The following is a 23,478-nucleotide window of genomic DNA, read 5'->3' as shown; positions in this document are numbered from 1 at the left end:
TCCTCAAATAAGGAGACCAAAACCAGACACAATACTCCAGATGTGATCTCACCAACACCCGATACAATTAGCCCTTAAGACATAGGAGCAGAATGAGGCCACTCGGCCCATCGAGTCTGCTCCGCCATTCAATCATGGCTGATATTTTTCTCATCCCCATTCTCCTGCCTTTTCTCCATAACCCCTGATCCCCTTATTAATCAAGAACCTATCTATCTCTGTCTTAAAGACACTCAATGACCCGGCCTCCACAGCCTTCTGCGGCAAAGAGTTCCACAGATTCACCACTCTCTGGCTGAAGAAATTCCTCCTCATCTCTGTTTTAAAGGATCGTCCCTTTAGCCTGAGGTTGTGCCCTCTGGTTCTAGTTTTTCCTACTAGTGGAGACATCCTCTCCGTGTCCACTCTATCCAGGCCTCGCAGTATCCTGTAAGCTTCAATAAGATCCCTCCCCCCCTCATCCTTCTAAACACCAAATTGCAAAAACACATCTCGACTTTCCTACTCCAGTCCCTTTGCAATAAATGCCAACATCCCAGTTGCCTTTTTTATTACGTGCTGTACCTGTGCACCACTCTCTGGTGTTGCCAACTCCTGCAGGGCTGGCCTGGAACCTCCAACAGTTGAATATCAATCTCCCGGGACACTGCCGTGCGGGACTCTGGAGAAATTGCCAGGACGTTGCAAAAAAAGATTGGTATTTTTTTGTCATTTTCCTGGGGACATATTTTATTTTCCCAGATATAAAAGTGTTAAAGATTGGGGCCAGGGGAGGAAGCAGGGGGGAGAGGGAGGTGGGAGAGGGGGCAGGCGGGGGGGGTGGGGGGGACGATAAACAGCCAAGAATCATCCAATTGGGTATTGAGTCTTTTTGATTCCCGATTGGCCCTAGGAAGCTACAAAGACGGATGTGTTGGCCGACTAATGGCCGGAGAGTAGGGGACACGGGAAACATTGACAATACCTCCGCTACACACAATCACTACTTGCTGCCTAAGTATTCGTCTCACCCTATCCTGTAATCCCACAGATTTAGCATGGCCAATCCAGCTAACCTCAACATCTTTGGACACTAAGGGACAATTTAGCATGGCCATTCCACTTAACCCACACATCTTTGGACGCTAAGGGACACTTTAGCATGGCCAATCCATCTAACCTGCAGATCTTTGGACACTAAGGGACAATTTAGCATGGCCAATCCACCTAACCTGCAGATCTTTGGACACTAAGGGACAATTTAGCATGGCCAATCCATCTAACCTGGAGATCTTTGGACACTAAGGGGCAATTTAGCACGGCCAATCCACCTAACGTGCACATCTTTGGACACTAAGGAGCAATTTAGCATGGCCAATCCACCTAACCCGCACATCTTTGGACACTAAGGGGCAATTTAGCATGGCCAATCCACCTAACCCGCACATCTTTGGACACTAAGGGGCAGTTTAGCATGGCCAATTCACCTAACCTGCACATCGTTGGACACTAAGGGACAATTTAGCATGGCCAATCCACCTAACCTGCAGATCTTTGGACACTCAGGAGCAATTTAGCATGGCCAATCCACCTAACCTACACATCTTTGGACACTAAGGGGCAATTTAGCATGGCCAATCCACCTAACCTGCACATCATTGGACACTAAGGGACAATTTAACATGGCCAATCCATGTAACCTACACATCTTTGGACACTAAGGGACACTTTAGCATGGCCAATCCACCTAACCTGCACATCGTTGGATACTAAGGGACAATTTAGCATGGCCAATCCACCTAACCTGCAGATCTTTGGACACTAAGGAGCAATTTAGCATGGCCAATCCACCTAACCTACACATCTTTGGACACTAAGGGGCAATTTAGCATGGCCAATCCACCTAACCTGCACATCATTGGACACTAAGGGACAATTTAACATGGCCAATCCACGTAACCTACACATCTTTGGACACTAAGGGACACTTTAGCATGGCCAATCCACCTAACCTGCACATCGTTGGACACTAAGGGACACTTTAGCATGGCCAATCCACCTAACCTGCAGATCTTTGGACACTAAGGAGCAATTTAGCATGGCCAATTCACCTAACCTGCACATCTTTGGACACTAAGGGCAATTTAGCACAGCCAATCTACCAAACCTACATATCTTTGGCCACTATTGGGCAATTTAGCATGGCCAATCCACCTAAACTGCACAGCTTTCGCCACTAATGGGCAATTTAGCATGGCCAATCCACCTAACCTGCACATCTTTGGACACTATGGAGCAGTTTAGCATGGCCAATTCACCTAACCTGCACATCTTTGGACACTGAGGGCAATATAGCACAGCCAATCCACCTAACCTACACATCTTTGGACACTGAGGGCAATTTAGCATGGCCAATCCACCTAACCTACACATCTTTGGCCACTAATGGGCAATTTAGCATGGCCAATCCACCTAACCTGCACATCTTTCGAGTGTGGGGAGGAAACCGGAGCACCCGGAGGAAACCCACGCAACGCCAGGGACCCAGGTTCGATTCCTGGTTTGGGGTCAGTGTCTGTGCGGAGTCTGCACGTTCTCCCGCCGTGTCTGCGTGGGTTTCCTCCGGGTCGCTCCGGGTTACCTCCCACAGTCTGAAAGATGCGCTAGTTAGGGTGGATTGACCCGAACAGGCGCCGGAGTGTGGCAACTCGGGGAATTTCGCAGTAACTCCATTGCAGTGTTAATGTGACGAATAAATAAACTTTAAACTTTAAATGCCATTACATTACGCTGTTTGACATGGAGTGACTGGTTTTGCTGACTGTTTTGCGATTGTTAGGTTTGGACGGAAGACCCTCTTGCTCTGGTCCTACTGCCAGTTGGCAGTCACTGGCACATGTTCCGCCTTCTCCACCTCCTACCCGCTCTTCTGCTTCTGGAGATTCCTCTGTGGTGTGGCAACATCCGGAATCCTACTCAACACCTTCTCCCTCAGTAAGTGAAAACCCCTCGTGCCTTGTGCAGCTGTCCCATAGTCAAGTGCAAGGACGTGGAGGCTTTGGAGAGGGTACAGAAAAGGTTTACCAGGATGTTGCCTGGCACGGAGGGTATTAGCTATGAGGGGAGATTGAATAAACTGGGATTGTTCTCCCTGGAAAGACGGAGGCTGAGGGGCGACCTAATAGAGGTTTATAAAATTATGAGGGTTGTAGATAAGATAAACAGTTTTTCCCAGGGCAGAAATGGCAATTACAAGGGGGCACAAGTTCAGGGTAAGGGGGGAAGGTCCAGTGGAGATGTGCGGGGGAAGTTTTTTACACAGAGGGTGGTGGGGGTCTGGAATGCGCTGCCAAGTGAGGTAGTTGGGGCAGATACATTAGCGACATTTAAGACTTATCTGGATAGACACATGAACCCGCACATCTTTGGACTGTGGGAGGAAACCGGAGCACCCGGAGGAAACCCACGCAGACACGGGGAGAACGTGCAGACTCCGCACAGACAGTGACCCGAGGCCAGAATTCAACTTTTGTCCCTGGCGCTGTGAGGCAGCAGTGCTAACCACTGTGCCACCGTGCCACCCCCGATTGGTTCTCAGGCTACCAAAACATTCTCTCTATGGGCTGCCATTAGCAGCCTTTCCCCCTGGTTTCTATGGCGATGACTCATCTTTCATTCCCTCCCCCTGCAGTATAAATATCTCCCACTTTCTCTGCCTTTTAGCTTTGACAAAGGGTCATCTGGACTCGAAACGTCAGCTCTTTCCTCTCCTTACAGATCTTCCAGACCCGCTGAGATTTTCCAGCACTTTCTCTTTTGGTACCAAAACATCAAATTTAAATCTAAGGACTGCTGTTATCCAAGTACCTAATTTAAATTAAGACCATAAGACATAGGAGCAGAATGTGGCCACTCGGCCCATCGAGTCTGCTCCGCCATTCAATCATTGCTGATATTTTTCTCGTCCCCATTCTCCTGCCTTTTCCCCATAACCCCTGATCCCCTTATTAATCAAGAACCTATCTCTCTCTGTCTTAAAGACACTCAATGACCCGGCCACCTCTGTGGCAATGAATTCCACAGATTCACCACTCTCTGGCTGGAGAAATTCCTCCTCATCTCTGTTTTAAAGGATCATCCCTTCAGCCTGAGGCTGTGCCCTCTGGTTCTAGTTTTTCCCACAAGTGGAAACATCCTCTCCACGTCCACTCTATCCAGGCCTCACAGTATCCTGTAAGTTTCAATAAGATCCCCCCTCATCCTTCTAAACTCCAACGAGTACAGACCCAGAGTCCTCAACCGTTCCTCATACCACAAGCTCTTCATTCCAGGGATCATTCTTGTGAACCTCCTCTGGACCCTTTCCAAGGCCAGCACATCCTTCCTTAGATACGGGGTCCAAAACTGCTCTCAATACTCCAAATGGGGTCTGACCAGAGCCTTATACAGCCTCAGAAGTACATCCCTGCTCTTATATTCTAGCCCTCTCGACATGAATGCGAACATTGCATTTGCCTTCCTAACTGCCGACTGAACCTTGGTGCGTTAACCTGAAGAGAATCTTGAATGGCTGAAATTCAAGTTCTTCTGATTCAACCACAAAAAGTTGGTTACGTGTTTCTCACTCATTTTAACAGATTAGGAAGCGAGGGAGTCCACTTTCAGTGGTTAGGTGTTTGGCTCTCGGTGCGGGGGAGGGGGGGGGGGTTCGGCCTCCGCTTTGTAACAGTGCCTAACATGTTCAACTTGGTGACGATTCCGCAAGGGCAGATCCGGCGTTGCGAACCTCTCTTTCTTTATCTTCCAGGAGTTGAATGGATCCCCACGAGATTCCGCACCTCTGTGGAGATGGTCGGCAACTATATCTACACCACTGGCCAGATGCTCCTTGCTGGCATAGCGTGCGGGATCCAGCACTGGCGTTGGCTCCAGTTCGCCGTCTCGGCCCCGTTTTTCATCTTCTTCCTTTATGCCTGGTAAAGGACTGGGAAAATGGGATTGGCGGATAGTCATAATCTGTTAAAATGTGTGAGAGGCGCTACGATCGTGAGAGGTAGCAACTTTTTCTGGTTAAATCGAAATAACTTGAATTTTAGCCAATTCATTTAAGTTAGGCACTTAGAAATCATAGAAACCCTACAGTGCAGAAGGAGGCCATTCGGCCCATCGAGTCTGCCCCGACCACAATCCCACCCAGGCCCTACCCCCACATATTTACCCGCTAATCCCTCTAACCTACGCATCCCAGGACTCTAAGGGACAATTTTTAACCTGGCCAATCAACCTAACCCGCACATCTTTGGACTGTGGGAGGAAACCAGAGCACCCAGAGGAAACCCACGCAGACACGAGGAGAATGTGCAGACTCCACACAGACAGTGACCCGAGCCGGGAATCGAACCCGGGACCCTGGAGCTGTGAAGCAGCAGTGCTAACCACTGTGCTACCGTGCCGCCCACATTGGATAACAGCAGCCTGTTAGATTTAAATTTGGTCGCCTGAGAACCAATCGGGGGTGGCACAGTAGGTTAGCACTGCTGCCTCACCACGCCCAGGGTCCCGGGTTCGATTCCGGGCCTCGGGTCACTGTCTGTGCGGAGTTTGCCCATTCTCCCCGCGGGTTTCCTCCGGGTGCTCCGGTTTCCTCCCAGAGGCCCGGCACAGGCACAATGGGCCAAAGGGCCTCTGTTAGTCCCCGTGACTGTGGCCAAAATCAGAAATGATTTGTCTCTTTGTGAACCGCATCAGAACGTATGAACAAGGTGGAGTGAGGCCATTCAGCCTTACACCTGCTCCACCCTTTCATAAGACGATGGCTGATCAGATGGTCAGCCGAGATCTAGAATCATAATGGGCGGCACGGTGCCACGGTGGTTAGCGCTGCTGCCTCACAGCGCCAGGGACCCAGGAGCGATTCCCGGCCTGGGTCACTGCCTGTGTGGAATCTGCAAGCTTTCCCCGTGTCTGCCTGGGTTTCCTCCCACACTCCAAAGATGTGCAGGTTAGGTGGATTGGCCATGCTAAATTGCCCCTTAGTGCCCAAGGATGTGTAGGTTAGATGGATTGGCCATGCTAAATTGCCCCTTAGAGTCCAAAGATGTGCAGGTTAGGTGGATTGACCATGCTAAATTGCCCCTTAGTGTCCAAGGATTTGCGGGTTAGGTGGATTGGCCATGCTAAATTGCCTCTTAGTGTCGAAAGATGTGCAGGTTAGGTAGATTGGCCATGCTAAATTGTCCCTTACTGTCCAAGGATGTGCAGGTTAGGTGGATTGGCCATGCTAAATTGCCCCTTAGTGTCCAAAGATGTGCAGGTTAGGTGGATTGGCCATGCTAAATTGCCCCTTAGTGTCCAAAGATGTGCAGGTTACGTGGATTGGCCATGCTAAATTGCCCCTTAGTGTCCAAAGATGTGCAGGTTAGGTGGATTGGCCATGCTAAATTGCCCCTTAGTGTCCAAAGATGTGCAGGTTAGGTGGATTGGCCATGCTAAATTGCCCCTTCGTGTCCAAAGATGTGCAGGTTGGGTGGATTGGCCATGCTAAATTGCCCCTTAGTGTCCAAAGGTGTGCAGGTTAGCTGGAGTGGCCATGCTAAATTGTCCCCTTCGTGTCGAAAGATGTGTAGGTTAGGTAGATTGGCCATGCTAAATTGCCCCTGAGTGTCCAAAGATGTGCAGGTTAGGTGGATTGGCCATGCTAAATTGCCCCTTAGTGTCCAAGAATGTGCAGGTTAGGTGGATTGGCCATGCTAAATTGCCTCTTAGTGTCGAAAGATGTGCAGGTTAGGTAGATTGGCCATGCTAAATTGTCCCTTACTGTCCAAGGATGTGGAGGTTAGGTGGATTGGCCATGCTAAATTGCCCCTTAGTGTCCAAAGATGTGCAGGTTAGGTGGATTGGCCATGCTAAATTGCCCCTTAGTGTCCAAAGATGTGCAGCTTAGGTGGATTGGCCATGCTAAATTGCCCCTTAGTGTCAAAAGATGTGCAGGTTAGGTGGATTGGCCATGCTAAATTGCCCCTTAGTGTTCAAAAATGTGCAGGTTGGGTGGATTGGCCATGCTAAATTGTCCCTCAGTGTCCAAAGATGTGTAGTTAGGTGGATTGGCCATGCTAAATTGGCCCTTAGTGTCCAAAGATGTGCAGGTTGGGTGGATTGGCCATGCTAAATTGCCCCTTAGTGTTCAAAGATGAGCAGGTTGGGTGGATTGGCCATGCTAAATTGCTCCGTAGTGTCTAAAGATGTGTAGGTTAGGTGGATTGGCCATGCTAAATTGCCCCTTAGTGTCCAAGGATATGCAGGTTAGGTGGATTGGCCATGCTAAATTGCCCCTTAGTGTCCAAGGATGTGCAGGTTAGGTGGATTGGCCATGCTAAATTGCCTCTTAGTGTCGAAAGATGTGCAGGTTAGGTAGATTGGCCATGCTAAATTGTCCCTTACTGTCCAAGGATGTGCAGGTTAGGTGGATTGGCCATGCTAAATTGCCCCTTAGTGTCCAAAGATGTGCAGGTTAGGTGGATTGGCCATGCTAAATTGCCCCTTAGTGTCCAAAGATGTGCAGGTTAGGTGGATTGGCCATGCTAAATTGCCCCTTAGTGTCCAAAGATGTGCAGGTTACGTGGATTGGCCATGCTAAATTGCCCCTTAGTGTCCAAAGATGTGCAGCTTAGGTGGATTGGCCATGCTAAATTGCCCCTTAGTGTCCAAAGATGTGCAGGTTAGGTGGATTGGCCATGCTAAATTGTCCCTCAGTGTCCAAAGATGTGTAGTTAGGTGGATTGGCCATGCTAAATTGCCCCTTAGTGTCCAAAGGTGTGCAGGTTAGGTGGATTGACCATGCTAAATTGCCCCTTAGTGTCCAAGGATGTGCAGGTTAGGTGGATTGGCCATGCTAAATTGCCTCTTAGTGTCGAAAGATGTGCAGGTTAGGTAGATTGGCCATGCTAAATTGTCCCTTACTGTCCAAGGATGTGCAGGTTAGGTGGATTGGCCATGCTAAATTGCCCCTTAGTGTCCAAAGATGTGCAGGTTAGGTGGATTGGCCATGCTAAGTTGCCCCTTAGTGTCCAAAGATGTGCAGGTTACGTGGATTGGCCATGCTAAATTGCCCCTTAGTGTCCAAAGATGTGCAGCTTAGGTGGATTGGCCATGCTAAATTGCCCCTTAGTGTCCAAAGATGTGCAGGTTAGGTGGATTGGCCATGCTAAATTGCCCCTTAGTGTTCAAAGATGTGCAGGTTAGGTGGATTGGCCATGCTAAATTGCCCCTTCGTGTCCAAAGATGTGCAGGTTGGGTGGATTGGCCATGCCAAATTGCCCCTTCGTGTCCAAAGGTGTGCAGGTTAGGTGGAGTGGCCATGCTAAATTGTCCCCTTCGTGTCGAAAGATGTGTAGGTTAGGTAGATTGGCCATGCTAAATTGCCCCTGAGTGTCCAAAGATGTGCAGGTTAGGTGGATTGGCCATGCTAAATTGCCCCTTAGTGTCCAAGAATGTGCAGGTTAGGTGGATTGGCCATGCTAAATTGCCTCTTAGTGTCGAAAGATGTGCAGGTTAGGTAGATTGGCCATGCTAAATTGTCCCTTACTGTCCAAGGATGTGGAGGTTAGGTGGATTGGCCATGCTAAATTGCCCCTTAGTGTCCAAAGATGTGCAGGTTAGGTGGATTGGCCATGCTAAATTGCCCCTTAGTGTCCAAAGATGTGCAGCTTAGGTGGATTGGCCATGCTAAATTGCCCCTTAGTGTCCAAAGATGTGCAGGTTAGGTGGATTGGCCATGCTAAATTGCCCCTTAGTGTTCAAAAATGTGCAGGTTGGGTGGATTGGCCATGCTAAATTGTCCCTCAGTGTCCAAAGATGTGTAGTTAGGTGGATTGGCCATGCTAAACTGGCCCTTAGTGTCCAAAGATGTGCAGGTTGGGTGGATTGGCCATGCTAAATTGCCCCTTAGTGTTCAAAGATGAGCAGGTTGGGTGGATTGGCCATGCTAAATTGCTCCGTAGTTTCTAAAGATGTGTAGGTTAGGTGGATTGGCCATGCTAAATTGCCCCTTAGTGTCCAAGGATATGCAGGTTAGGTGGATTGGCCATGCTAAATTGCCCCTTAGTGTCCAAGGATGTGCAGGTTAGGTGGATTGGCCATGCTAAATTGCCCCTTAGTGTCCAAAGATGTGCGGGTTATGTAGATTGGCCATGCTAAATTGTCCCTTACTGTCCAAAGATGTGCAGGTTAGGTGGATTGGCCTTTTCTGCACTGTTGGGATTCTAATGATTTGAAACAGTCAGGTCCAAACTCCCTCAGCCCCATGCACACAGAGGTCACTGTGACGTTATTGATAATTAAATTGGAGCAGCAAAGTTAAACTCTGAAAGGGAAAAGTTACCTATTTGTCTTTTTTTAACGTGATTTGAGAGGGTGTCGAACTCCTTCCCCTGGCCTAGTTGGCAGCTTTGTCCTGAGCAATAAAACTACCCCGAGCGGAAATTCTGAACTTCTAGCCCTTTTCACCAGGCTGGTGAACCATCACCCTCCCGCTCCCCCCCTCCGCCCCCCCACCCCCGAACCTCTCGGAAGAAGATGGAAGAGAGAATGTCCGGGGTGCGTGGGGTCCGTGATTATGCTGGCTGCTTTTCCCCGAGGCAGCGGGAAGTGTAGACAGAGTCAATGGATGGGAGGCTGGTTTGCGTGATGGATTGGGCTACATTCACGACCCTTTGTAGTTTCTTGCGGTCTTGGGCAGAGCGGGAGCCCATACCAAGCCGTGCCAGTCATAGCTAGGATGTCGGGAAAGATTAACTTAATATTTGACTTGATTTATTATTGTCACATGTATTAGTATACAGCGAAAAGTATTGTTTCTTGCGCGCTAAACAAAGCATACCGTTCATAGAGTACATAGGGGAGAAGGGAAAGAGAGAGTGCTGAATGTAGTGTTACAGTCACAGCTAGGGTGGAGAGAAAGATCAACTTAATATAAGGTAGGTCCATTCAAAAGTCTGACAGCAGCAGGGAAGAAGCTGTTCTTGAGTCGGTTGGTACGTGACCTCAGATTTTTGTATCTTGTTCCCGACGGAAGAAGGTGGAAGAGAGAATGTTCCGGGTGCGTGGGTGTCCTTGATTATGCTGGCTGCTTTTCGCCGAGGCAGCGGGAAGTGTAGACAGAGTCAATGGATGGGAGGCTGGTTTGCGTGATGGGACTGGGCTACATTCACGACCCTTTGTAATTCCTTGCGGTCTTGGGCAGAGCAGGAGCCCCATACCAAGCTGTGATACATCCGGAAAGGATGCTTTCAGTGGTGCATCTGTAAAAGTTGGTGAGAGTCGTAGCTGACATGCCGAATTTCCTTGGTCTTCTGAGAAAGTAGAGGCGTTGGTGGGGCTTTCTTAACTATAGTGTCGGCGTGGGGGGGACCAGGACAGGTGGTTGGTGATCTGGACACCTCAAAACCTGAAGCTCTCGCGACCATTTCTACTTCGTCCCCGTTGGTATAGACAGGGACATGTAGTTATTGTGATGACCTGGGACAATTTATTGCCACACTGAATTATCCGAAGTCAACGAAGGACGTTTTTTGCCGTTGAGGTAGTAGTTCTGAATTTCCGCATTCCCTCTCACCCAGGTGGCTCCCAGAGTCAGCTCGTTGGCTCATTCTGAACAACAAGGGTGAGGTCGCCCTGAAGCAACTGCGGAGAGTGGCAAAACTGAACGGCAAGGCGGCAGAGGGGCACAAGCTCACCACCGAGGTACGTGAAAACTTACCTTCATAAAGAAACCAGCCTTCCTGGCCCACCGTGGGATCGCTCGCTTCAACCACTTCACAAAGCGGAGGCAACTGGTTGACTGATTCCATTCTGCCGACGCCAATTTAGTTCTGAGTGGCCCACTGTCCCTCCCCGTGCTGTGAAATTCCGCCCCTGCTCTTTGTAACTTAAACAGAGGACCCCGACAGTGCAGGAAGAAGCCATTTGGCCCATCGAGGGTGCATCAACGCTCTGAAACAGCGTCTTACCCAAGCCCTATCCCCATGCATTTAGCATGGCCCATCCACTTAACCTACTCATCTTTGGACACTAAGGGGCAATTTAGCATGGCCAATCCACCTAACCTGCACATCTTTGGACACTAAGCGGCAATTTAGCACGGCCAATCCACTTAACCTACACATCTTTGGACACTAAGGGGCATTTTGGCACGGCCAATCCACCTAACCTGCACATCTTTGGACACTAATGGCAATTTAGCATGGCCAATACACTTAACCTACACATCTTTGGACACTAAGGGGCATTTTAGCATGGCCAATCCATCTAACCTGCACATCTTTGGACACTAAGAGGCAATTTAGCATGGCCAAACCACTTAACCTACTCATCTTTGGACACTAAGGGACAATTTAGCATGGCCAATCCACTTAACCTACTCATCTTTGGACACTAAGGGACAATTTAGCACGTCCAATCCACTTAACATGCACATCTTTGGACATTAAGGGGCAATTTAGCATGGCCAATCCACCGAACCCACACATCTTTGGACACTAAGGGGCAATGTGGCATGGCCAATCTCCTAACCCACACATCTTTGGACATGAAGGGGCAATTTAGCATGGCCAATCCACCTAACCTGCACATCTTTGGACACTAAGGGGCAATTTAGCATGGCCAATCCACCTAACCCACACATCTTTGGACACTAAGGGGCAATTTAGCATGGCCAATCCACTTAACCTACTCATCTTTGGACACGAAGGGACAATTTAGCATGGCCAATCCACTTAACATGCACATCTTTGGACACTAAGGGGCAATTTACCATGGCCAATCCACTTAACACGCACATGTTTGGACACTAAGGGTCAATTTAGCATGGCCAATCCACCTAACCCACACATCTTTGGACACTAAGGGGCAATTTAGCATGGCCAATCCACTTAACCTATTCATCTTTGGACACTGAGGGGCAATTTAGCATGGCCAATCCACCTAACCTACACATCTTTGGACACTAAGGGGCAATTTAGCATGGCCAATCCACTTAACCTACACATCTTTGGACATTAAGGGGCACTTTAGCATGGCCAATCCACCTAACCTGCACATCTTTGGACACTAAGAGGCAATTTAGCATGGCCAAACCACTTAACCCACTCATCTTTGGACACTAAGGGACAATTTAGCATGGCCAATCCACTTAACCTACTCATCTTTGGACACTAAGGGACAATTTAGCATGGCCAATCCACTTAACACGCGCATCTTTGGACATTAAGGGGCAATTTAGCATGGCCAATCCACCTAACCCACACATCTTTGGACACTAAGGGGCACTTTAGCATGGCCAATCCACCTAACCTGCACATCTTTGGACACTGAGGGGCAATTTAGCATGGCCAATCCACCTAATCTACACATCTTTGGACACTAAGTGGCAATTTAGCACGGCCAATCCACCTAATTTGCACATCTTTGGACACTAAGGGACAATTTAGCATGGCCAATCCACCCTAACCTGCACATCTTTGGACACTAAGGGGCAATTTAGCATGGCCAATCCACCTAATCTACACATCTTTGGACACTAAGTGGCAATTTAGCACGGCCAATCCACCTAACCTGCACATCTTTGGACACTAAGGGACAATTTAGCACGGCCAATCCACCCTAACCTGCACATCTTTGGACACTAAGGGACAATTTAGCATGGCCAATCCCCCTAACTTCGAAACGCGAAGCTTTGTGAAATGTTCCTCTTGTTTGCTGGTGGATAAACAGCGGATTGAGAGACGAGTTGGGGGACAGATCAGGAGAAACATCTTCCCATGCTCACAGCCAGTTGAAAACTGCTTGTCTCCAACTCGGGTCACATTCTCCCACTCCTCGGCCGGGATTTTCCGGACTTTCCTGCTGGTGGGATCTTCCAGTTCCGTCACAGGAGAGAACTACCCCTCCCCGGCCGGTGGATTCCACGGATGAGCTACACTAAACGTCGCAGACATTGCCGCGACTGGGAGATCGTGAGGGAGGGGAGCCAATGGTGAGCCACCTCCACCGGCAAATAATCCCGCACCCATTGTCTTTATCCGATCGGAAAAGCAGGGTCGGCTATTGAACGCTCTGAGCTCCGCCCGCCATTCCCTCAACTCCACCCCCCCCCCCCCCACCCTCCTCCCAACCGCAACCGCTCCTTCCACCTGACTCCAATGTGAAGCGGTTTCAAAAGACTCCAGCACGATTACCAAATCTCTGCCACCTTGGCGCTGCCCTGTGCAATGCATTGTGGGCTGGTGTCCATGTTGTTCCAGAATGGCAGCCGTTGGGTGAAATTCTGACCAGGACTAAGTCGTGGATCTAACAGCTGGCCCGGGATTGTAATGAAAGGGCAAGTCTTAGTAAATTACATGTCGGTGTGTGTGTGTACGTGTGTATGTGTGTGTGTGTGTGTCTGTGTGTACGTGCCTGTGTGTGCGTATGTGTGTGTACCTGCCTGTGTGTGCGTATGCGCGTACATGCCTGTGTGTGTGTGTGTATGTGCGTCTGTGTGTGTGTGTACGTGCGTGTGTGTGTGTACATGCCTGTGTGTGTTTGTGTGTACGTGCGTGTGTGCGTGTGTGTGTACATGCGTGTACGTGCCTGTGTGTGTGTGTGTGTACGTGCGTGTGTGTGTGTGTGTGTGTGTACATGCGTGTATATGCCTGTGTGTGTGTACATGCCTGTGTGTGTGTGTGTGTACGTGCGTGTGTGTGTGTGTACATGCCTGTGTGTGTGTGTGTGTACGTGCGTGTGTGTACGTGCCTGTGTGTGTGTGTGTGTGTGTGTGTGTGTGTGTACGTACGTGCCTGTGGGTGTGTGTGTGTACGTGCTTGTGTGTGTTTGTGTGTACGTGCGTGTGTGTACATGGCTGTGTGTGTGTGTGTGTGTGTACGTGCGTGTGTGTGTGTGTGTGTGCGTGCCTGTGGGTGTGTGTGTGTGTGTGTGTTTGCCTGCGCGTGTGAGCTTGCATGTGTGTGCATGTATGTATGTGCGAGCATGTATGTGTGCATTTGCCTGCACGTGTGTGCATGTACTCATGTACATTTGTGTGTGTGCCTGCACGTGTGTGTGTATGAATGTGCATGTGTATTTGCATGCGTGTGTGTATGCATATGTGTGTGTGTGTATGTATGTGTGTGCGTGCATACATGTGCGTGCGTTTGTATGTGTGCGTACATACGTGTTTGTGCATGCATGTGTTTATGTGCACACATGTTTGTGCATGTGTGCATTCATGTGTGTGTATGTGCGCGTGTGTGTGCGTGCATGCATGGTGTATGTGTGCGTGCATGTATGTGTGTTTGTGTGTGCGTGTGCATGTGTGTGTTTGTGCGTGTATATGTGCATGTTTGTGCATGTGTGTTTGCACGTGTATGCGGACATGCGTGTTTGTGCGTGTGTGTGCGTGTCTGTATTTGTTCCACAGATTCTCAAGTCGAAAATGGCGAATGAACAGTTGGGCACCAAGCATAAACGGAGCGTGCTGGACCTGTACCGGACGCCCGTCATGCGCAAGATCACCTGCTGCACCATGCTTGTTTGGTGAGTTATTATGGGGGGGATGAATATTTTCTTGGAACCAAGGTTGGCAAATTTGCCCAGTAAAATCTCCCAACTAGGTTATGGAGTGAGAGACATGAGGTGATAATGCCGGCGCGGAGACTGGAACAGGAGGAAAAGCAAGCGGGGCGGGGTGCGGCAATAGGCCTCTGAGGGGTTACAGCATGACATCAGTGGAAGGGAAGTGACATCCAGTCTCAGTTTGGCTTTTGCTTTCAGCGGAGCACGCGCGCACAGCTCTGCGGTTCCGATGTCTTTCTCTCCATATACATCTGTCCCCCATGAGTCCAGAATTAATAAATAAACTCACAATGTGTCTGCACAATCCCTTAAGAGTGATTGGTGCCGTCATAGCTTGTAGAAACACGGTAAGGGGCAGCCAGGTAAAGACCGGGAATGTTCCTGGCACTGATATTGCTGGTCCCCTTGTCCAGGAGGAAGGCGAGTGAAGTCCAAGGTGGGAAGAGAGATGGTGGTGGAGTGGTATTGCCACTGGACTAGTAATCCAGAGGCCCCAGGCCCAAGCTCTGGGGAAATGAGTTCAAATCCCACCATGGCCGCTGGTGGAATTTAAATTCGATTAATAAAAATCTGGAATTATAAAGCCAGTTTCAGTCATGGGGTAACCGTAACAACTATTATCGATTGTCGTTTTAAAAAAACCACTAATGTCCCCCATAAAGGAAGGAAACGGTGGCACAGTGGGTTAGCACTCCTACCTCACGGCACCAGGTTCCCACGTTCGGTCCTGGCCTCGGTCACTGTCTGTGTGGAGTCTGCACGTTCTCCCCGTGTCTGCGTGGGTTTCCTCCGGGTGCTCCGGTTTCCTCCCACAGTCCAAAGATGCGCAGATTAGGTGGATTGGCCGTGCTAAATTGCCCCGAGTGTCAGGGGGATTAGCAGGGTAAATATGAGCTGTTTCGGGAATAGGACCTGGGTGGGATTGTGGTCGGTACACGTCGATGGACCGAATGGCCTCCTTCTGCCCTGTTGAGACATTATGACTCTATGAGATCTGCCGATCTTACCCAGTCTGGCCTACATGTGACACCAGACTCCCCCCGCCCCGAAACAGACACAGCAATGTGGTCGGCTACCCCTCTGAAATGGGCCGAGCGAGACACTGAGTCCAAGGGGGCAATTAGGGATGGGAAATAAATGCCTAACCTGCACATCTTTGGGCACTAAGGGGCAATTTAGCATGGCCAATCCACCTAACCTGCACATCTTTGGACACTAAGGGGCAATTTAGCATGGCCAATCCACCTAACCTGCACATCTTTGGGCACTAAGGGGCAATTTAGCATGGCCAATCCACCTAACCTGCACATCTTTGGACACTAAGGGGCAATTTAACATGGCCAATCCACCTAATTTGCACATCTTTGGACACTAAGGGGCAATTTAGCATGGCCAATCCACCTAACCTGCACATCTTTGGGCACTAAGGGGCAATTTAGCATGGCCAATCCACCTAACCTGCACATCTTTGGACACTAAGGGGCAATTTAGCATGGCCAATCCACCTAACCTGAACATCTTTGGACACTAAGGGGCAATTTAACATGGCCAATCCACCTAATTTGCACATCTTTGGACACTAAGGGGCAATTTAGCACGGCCAATCCACCTAACCTGCACACCTTTGGACACTAAGGGGCAATTTAGCATGGCCAATCCACCTAACCTGCAAAACTTTGGACACTAAGGGGCAATTTAGCATGGCCAATCCACCTAACCTGCACATCTTTGGACACTAAGGGACAATTTAGCATGGCCAATCCACCTAACTACACATCTTTGGATACTAAGGGGCAATTTAGCATGGCCAATCCACCTAACCCGCACATCTTTGAACACTAAGGGGCAATTTAGCATGGCCAATCCACCTAACCCGCACATCTTTGAACACTAAGGGGCAATTTAGCATGGCCAATCCACCTAACCTGCACATCTTTGGACACTAAGGGACAATTTAGCATGGCCAATCCACCTAACTACACATCTTTGGATACTAAGGGGCAATTTAGCATGGCCAATCCACCTAACCCGCACATCTTTGAACACTAAGGGGCAATTTAGCATGGCCAATCCACCTAACCTACACATCTTCGGACACTAAGGGGCAATTTAGCATGGCCAATCCAACTAACCGGCACATCCTTCAGAGGAAATCGGAGCACCCGGAGGAACCCCACGCAGACACGGGGTTGCGGGGGGGAGGGAGAACCCGCAAACTCCACACAGACAGTGACCCCACGGCCAGGAATTGAACCCAGGTCCCTGGCGCTGTGAGGCAGCAGTGCTAACCCACTGTGCCGCCCTTGCCCTTGGTGAAGACCGCCGTTGAAGGAATTGGTAACGTGCAGGGGGTGGCGGGGGTCGGGGGGGGGTCTGTAATGTATCTCCCCCTTCGATAGGGAGTTACTTATGGGGGCCTGTTCTTCTGATAGAACCGCAGACCCGTATGTGAGGGTATGGGAGAGGAAATGTCGCCACGGTAATAATGCTGACGTTATCCCCTTCTGTCTCCCTCCGCTGCCACAGGTTTGCGACAGGTTTTGCATATTATGGGCTGGCGATAGACCTGCAAGGGTTTGGCGTTGATATTTACCTCATCCAGTTCATTTTCGGGGCGGTCGACATTCCGGCAAAATCCGTTGGTTTTCTCACCATGAGTCTGATTGGACGGAGGTTCACGCAAGGCTCCGCCCTAATCCTGGCAGGCTCTGTCATCCTGACCAACATCTTTGTCCCGAGAGGTATGGGTTTGGAGTCACAGAGCAGGGGGGGGGGGGGGGGATTTCCCCGGGGAATCGCAGCGGGCGGGACACGGACCATGCGCCAGGTCCGTTGACGGATAGTCCCGTCTTGGGGCGAGAGCGCGGCCGGAAAATTCACACCAGTCGGGTTTTACCGCACGATGAGAGGCCCCTTCGGCCCATCCTGCCTGTGCTGGCCCATCACGCACTCATCTATCCCCCTGCTGATCCACCCCCCCCGTTTCCCAGTCCCCAGCCCCGTGTACACTGTGGCATTTCGGGCGCTCATCTCAATGTTGTGAGGGTTCCTGCCTCTCATCAAATCATAGAATCCCTATGGTGCAGAAAGAGGCCATTTGGCCCATCGAGTCTGCACTGACAACAATCCCACCCAGGCCCTATCCTGATAACCCCACATATTTACCTCGCCAATCCCTCTGACCTACGCATTCTGGAACACTAAGGGACAATTTAGCATGGCCAATCCACCTAACCTGCACATCTTTGGACACAAAGGGGCAATTTATCACGGCCAATCCACCTAACCTGCACATCTTTGGACACTAAGGGGCAATTTATCATGGCCAATCCACCGAACCTACACATCTTTGGACACTAAGGGGCAATTAGTATGGCCAATTTACCTAACCTGCACATCTTTGGACACAAAGGGGCAATTTATCATGGCCAATCCACCTAACCCGCACATCTTTGGACACTAAGGGGCAATTTAGCATGGCCAGTCCACCCTAACCCGCACATCTTTGGACACTAAGGGGCAACTTAGCACGGCCAATGCACCTCACCTACACATCTTTGGAGTGCGGGAGGAAACCGGAGCACCCGGAGGAAACCCACGCAGACACGGGGAGAACATGCAGACTTCACACAGACAGTGACCTGAGCCAGGAATCGAACCCAGGATCCTGTCGCAGTGAGGCAGCAGTGCTAACCCACCGTGCCACCGTGCCGCCCCAAAGGGCGCTTGATCAATAGCTGTGTACGCTGTGGCGTTTCGAGGGCTCATCTCAATGTTGTGAGGGTTCCCGCCTCTCCCGCCCTTTCAGGCAGTGAGTCCCAGATCCCCACCACCCTCTGGGTGAAAAAGGTTCTCCTCAAATCCCCTCTAAATCTCCTGCTCCCTTACTTTCAATCTCTGTACCCCCCCCCACCCCCCCGCCGATCCACCCCCCCCCCCCCCCCCCCCACCCGGTTATTGACCTCTCTACGAAGGGGAAACGTTTCTTCCTATCTCCCCTATCTATATCCCTCATAGTTTTGTCCACCTCAATCAAATCCTCCCTCAGCCTTCTCTGTTCTAAGGAAAACGACCCCAGCCTAACCAGTCTCTCTCCATAGCCGACACACTCCAGCCCAGGGAAACATCCTGGTGAATCTTCTCTGCACCCTCCCCAGTGCAATCATAGGATAGAATAGAATAGAATTTTTACAGTGCAGAAGAAGGCCATTTGGCCCATCGAGCCTGCACCGACAACAATCCCACCCAGGCCCCACCCCGTAACCCCTGACACTAAGGAGAAATTTAGCATGGCCAATCCACCTAACCCACACATCTTTGGACACTAAGGAACAATTTAGCACGGCCAGTCCACCCAACCCGCACATCTTTGGACACTAAGGGGCAATTTAGCATGGCCAATCCACCCAACCCGCACATCTTTGGACACTAAGGGGCAATTTAGCATGGCCAATCCACCTAACCCACACATCTTTGGACACTAAGGGGCAATTTAGCATGGCCAATCCACCTAATCTGCACATCTTTGGACACTAAGGGGCAACTTAGCATGGCCAATCCATCTAACCTGCACAACTTTGGACACTAAGAGGCAATTTAGCATGGCCAATCCACCTAACCTGCACATCTTTGGACACTAAGGGACAATTTAGCATGGCCAATCCACCTAACCTGCACATCTTTGGACACTAAGGGGCAATTTAGCATGGCCAATCCACCCAACCTGCACATCTTTGGACACTAAGGGGCAATTTAGCATGGCCAATGCACCCAACCCGCACATCTTTGGACACTAAGGGACAATTTAGCATGGCCAATCCCCCTAACCCGCACATCTTTGGACACTAAGGGGCAATTTAGCATGGCCAATCCACCTAACCTGCACATCTTTGGACACTAAGGGGCAATTTAGCATGGCCAATCCCCCTAACCCGCACATCTTTGGACACTAAGGAACAATTTAGCACGGCCAGTCCACCTAACCCGCACATCTTTGGACACTAAGGGGCAATTTAGCATGGCCAATCCACCTAACCCACACATCTTTGGACACTAAGGAACAATTTAGCACGGCCAGTCCACCCAACCCGCACATCTTTGGACACTAAGGGGCAATTTAGCATGGCCAATCCACCCAACCCGCACATCTTTGGACAATAAGAGGCAATTTAGCATGGCCAATCCACCTAACCTGCACATCTTTGGACACTCAGGGGCAATTTAGCATGGCCAATCCACCTAACCTACACATCTTTGGAGTGTGGGAGGAAACCAGATCATCCTGAGGAAACCCACGCAGACACGGGGACAACGTGCAAACTCCACACAAACAATGACCGAGGCTGGAATTGAACCCAGGTCCCTGGCGCTGTGAGGCAGCAGTGCTAACTGTGCCGCCCATGTCCTTCCTATAATGTGGCGACCAGGACTGCACTCAGTACTCTAGCCGTGGCCTCACCAGCCTTTTATACAGCTCCATCACAACCTCCCTGCTACGTCTCTCTCAATTTTTACAGACGCACCATAGAAAGCATCCTGTTTGGTTGCTCTCAGGTCTCCCCTGCACTCAGTCTGTCCAGCCCTGTCAGAATAGTATACGCTTCAATCAGCTCCCCCTTTCATTCTTCTGAACTCCAGGCCCAGTCAACCCATCCCAGGTTAAAGGACCAAGAGTTGGGAAATCATGTTGCAGCTATATAGAACCTTGGTTAGGCCGCATTTGGAGCATTGCGGGCAGTTCTGGTCGCCACACCACCAGGAGGAAGCTTTGGAGAGAGTGCAGAGAAGGTTCACCAGGATGTTGGCCTGGTCTCGAGGGTGTCGGCTATGAGGAGAGGTTGGATAAACTGGGATTGTTTACACTGGAAAGACGGAGGCTGAGGGGAGACCTGGTCTACAGAATGATGAGAGGCACAGACAGGGTGGATAGTCAGAGGCTTTTCCCCCAGGGTGGAAGCGTCAATTACAAGGGGGGGGGGGGCACGGGTTCAAGGTGAGAAGGGGGAAAGTTTAAGGGAGATGTGCGGGGGAAGTTTTTCACACAGAGAGTGGTGGGTGCCTGGAACGCGCTGCCAGAGGAGGTGGAGGAAGCAGGCGCATTAGCAACATTTAAGAGGCATCGGGATGGGTCCATGAATAGGGAGGGAATAGAGAGGGATAGGGACCGAGTAAGGGCAGAAGGGTCTTTTTCGTTTAGTTTGGACATCACGATCGGTACGGGCTCGGAGGGCCGAAGGGCCTGTTCCTGTGCTGTACTGTTCTTTGTTCTTTAAATTAGCCAATCAGTTTGAACAGACACTTTTAATCTCTTTATCAATTTGTTCAAAATATTAGACAGTTACATTTCCACCGTTCTATCTCTCGTACAGAGCTCCAGGCCCTACGGACTTCATTCGCAGCCATTGGAAAGGGATGTCTCGCGACTGCGTTCAGCTGTTGCTATCTCTACTCGGGCGAACTCTACCCAACCGTGGTCAGGTGAGTCCTCACCCGGTGGCTCAGCACTGCGGTGGATGTCTGGGCTCTCAGCCGGGAATACATAATGAGGCTTGACCGAGGCCATAGGTCGCTGAGCCTGCTGAAACGCCTCAGCCCCAGGGAGGCTTGACTGGCAGCTCTGGCTCGCTGATCCACACTGTCAATTGCACAATGTTTATTTGCGTGAGACAGAGCGGGATCAAGTGCTTGCGGTTTCTGCTCACGCTGGATCTGGATGATCGACACATTTACTGGCCTGGAGTAAAACGGAATTTCTTTTTGAGAAAGCAGAAAGTTATCAATGAATAACTACTTTTCTTTTATAAAGCTTTTTATTTACACATAGGACATAGGAGCAGAATTAGGCCACTCGGCCCATCGAGTCTGCTCCGCCATTCAGTCATGGCTGATATTTTTCTCATCCCCATTCTCCTGCCTTTTCCCCATAACCCCTGATCCCCTTATTAATCAAGAACCTATCTATCTCTGTCTTAAAGACACTCAATGACCCGGCCTCCACAGCCTTCTGCGGCAAAGAGTTCCACAGATTCACCACTCTCTGGCTGAAGAAATTCCTCCTCATCTCTGTTTTAAAGGATCGTCCCTTCAGCCTGAGGTTGTGCCTCTGGTTCTAGTTTTTCCTACTAGTGGAGACATCCTCTCCATGTCCACTCTATCCAGGCCTCGCAGTATCCTGTAAGTTTCAATAAAATCCCACCCTCATCCGTCTAAACTCCAATGAGTACAGACCCAGAGTCCGCAACCGTTCCTGTCACTGTCATTATAGGATTTGTTTGTACTATATAGGGTACAGTGGGTGAATGGGCATAGGAGTGCCATAGCTTGGCATAGAGGGGCATGGGTGACCATGGCAGTCGGCAATCCATGGCATGGGGGTGTGCGTGAGGTGGACTTTACCTTTCAAAATGTTCGCTCATGCACAACATCTCTGATGCGCCATATTCCCAGGGTTCTGTGGGAACTTGGAGAAGCATAGGCCTTGCCCCTCCCGTCTTTGACGCCAGCCAGGTTGGGAATGCAGAGTGGCGGGTGTGCCCACTTAAGGCACATCGGAAAGGCACCTAAAATCATGGAAACCTGGGAAACATTCAACCCGTGGAGCCTGCACCAACAACAATCCCTAAATTGCCCCAAGGTGTCCAAAAGATGTGCAGGTTAGGTGGATTGGCCATGCTAAATTGCCCCTTAGTGTCCAAAGATGTGCAGGTTAGGTGGATTGGCCATGCTAAATTGCCCCTTAGTGTCCAAAGATGTGCAGGTTAGGTGGATTGGCCATGCTAAATTGCCCCTTGGTGTCCAAAGATGTGCAGGTTAGGTGGATTGGCCATGCTAAATTGCCCCTTAGTGTCCAAAGATGTGTAGGTTAGGTGGATTGGCCATGCTAAATTGCCCCTTAGTGTCCAAAGATGTGTAGGTTAGGTGGATTGGCCATGCTAAATTGCCCCTTAGTGTCCAAAGATGTGTAGGTTAGGTGGATTGGCCATGTTAAATTGCCCCTTAGTGTCCAAAGATGTGTAGGTTAGGTGGATTGGCTATGCTAAATTGCCCCTTAGTGTCCAAAGATGTGTAGGTTAGGTGGATTGGCCACGCGAAATTGCCCGAGTGTCCAAAGATGTGCAGGTTAGGTGGACTGGCCATTCTAAATTGCCCCTTAGTGTCCAAAGATGTGCAGGTTGGGTGGATTGGCCATGATAAATTGCCCCTTAGTGTCCAAAGATGTGCAGGTTAGGTGGACTGGCCATTCTAAATTGCCCCTTAGTGTCCAAAGATGTGCGGGTTAGGTGGATTGGCCATGCTAAATTGCCCCTTAGTGTCCAAAGATGTGCAGGTTGGGTGGATTGGCCATGCTAAATTGCCCCTTAGTGTCAAGGGGATTAGCAGGGTAAATGCGTGGCGTTATGGGGATAGAGGTCGGATTGTTGTGAACTTGATGAGCTGAATGGCCTCCTTCTGCACTGTAGGGATTCTATGTGACAACAATAAATCAAATGAAATATACATCGGGGCCATTCATTGTAGAAAGCCAGTGTCAGCAGCTCCGCGAGCAGAGTGGGGAGGATACCCGAAGGTGAAATGTTGAGTGTTTATCTTCCTTCTCTCTCTCTGTTTCTTCTCCTGCTCCGTACAGGCAGACTGGAATGGGCGTGGTCAGTACAATGGCCCGGGTTGGGGCTATGATCGCCCCCATCATCAGGATGACCGGTGACTACATCCCGTTCCTGCCGCTGGCTATCTACGGCGGAGTGGCCATAATCGCCGGGGTTACTGCCTTTCTCCTGCCGGAGACGCGGAACGTGCCCTTACCGGAAACTATCGAAGAAATTGAGAACAGGTTCGTCACTGGCGCTGGTTAGAGGCGCAGATTAAAAATGGCAGCCAGGATCGCAATATCAT

The 23,478-nt window shown here is 50.1% G+C and overlaps 1 protein-coding gene across 1 annotated transcript in view; it reads left to right on the top strand.

The window, feature by feature from the left end:
* Window positions 1-23,438, top strand: part of LOC144484267 (solute carrier family 22 member 6-A-like) — a 27,901-nt gene extending 4,463 nt beyond the window's left edge. Inside the window, exons 3-9 of the mRNA XM_078202789.1 lie at window positions 2,819-2,973; window positions 4,787-4,955; window positions 10,596-10,719; window positions 14,432-14,547; window positions 17,113-17,327; window positions 20,955-21,063; window positions 23,213-23,438. Coding sequence (XP_078058915.1) covers window positions 2,819-2,973; window positions 4,787-4,955; window positions 10,596-10,719; window positions 14,432-14,547; window positions 17,113-17,327; window positions 20,955-21,063; window positions 23,213-23,438 — 1,114 coding nt within the window. The remainder of the gene's footprint in view (window positions 1-2,818; window positions 2,974-4,786; window positions 4,956-10,595; window positions 10,720-14,431; window positions 14,548-17,112; window positions 17,328-20,954; window positions 21,064-23,212) is intronic.
* Window positions 23,439-23,478: the final 40 nt, after the last annotated feature.

Source organism: Mustelus asterias, unplaced genomic scaffold, assembly GCF_964213995.1.
Source record: "Mustelus asterias unplaced genomic scaffold, sMusAst1.hap1.1 HAP1_SCAFFOLD_97, whole genome shotgun sequence".
In the NCBI taxonomy this organism is placed as follows: Eukaryota; Metazoa; Chordata; class Chondrichthyes; order Carcharhiniformes; family Triakidae; genus Mustelus; species Mustelus asterias.
Note: the sequence above shows the minus strand (reverse complement) of the source record. Positions and strands in the feature narration are given on the sequence as shown.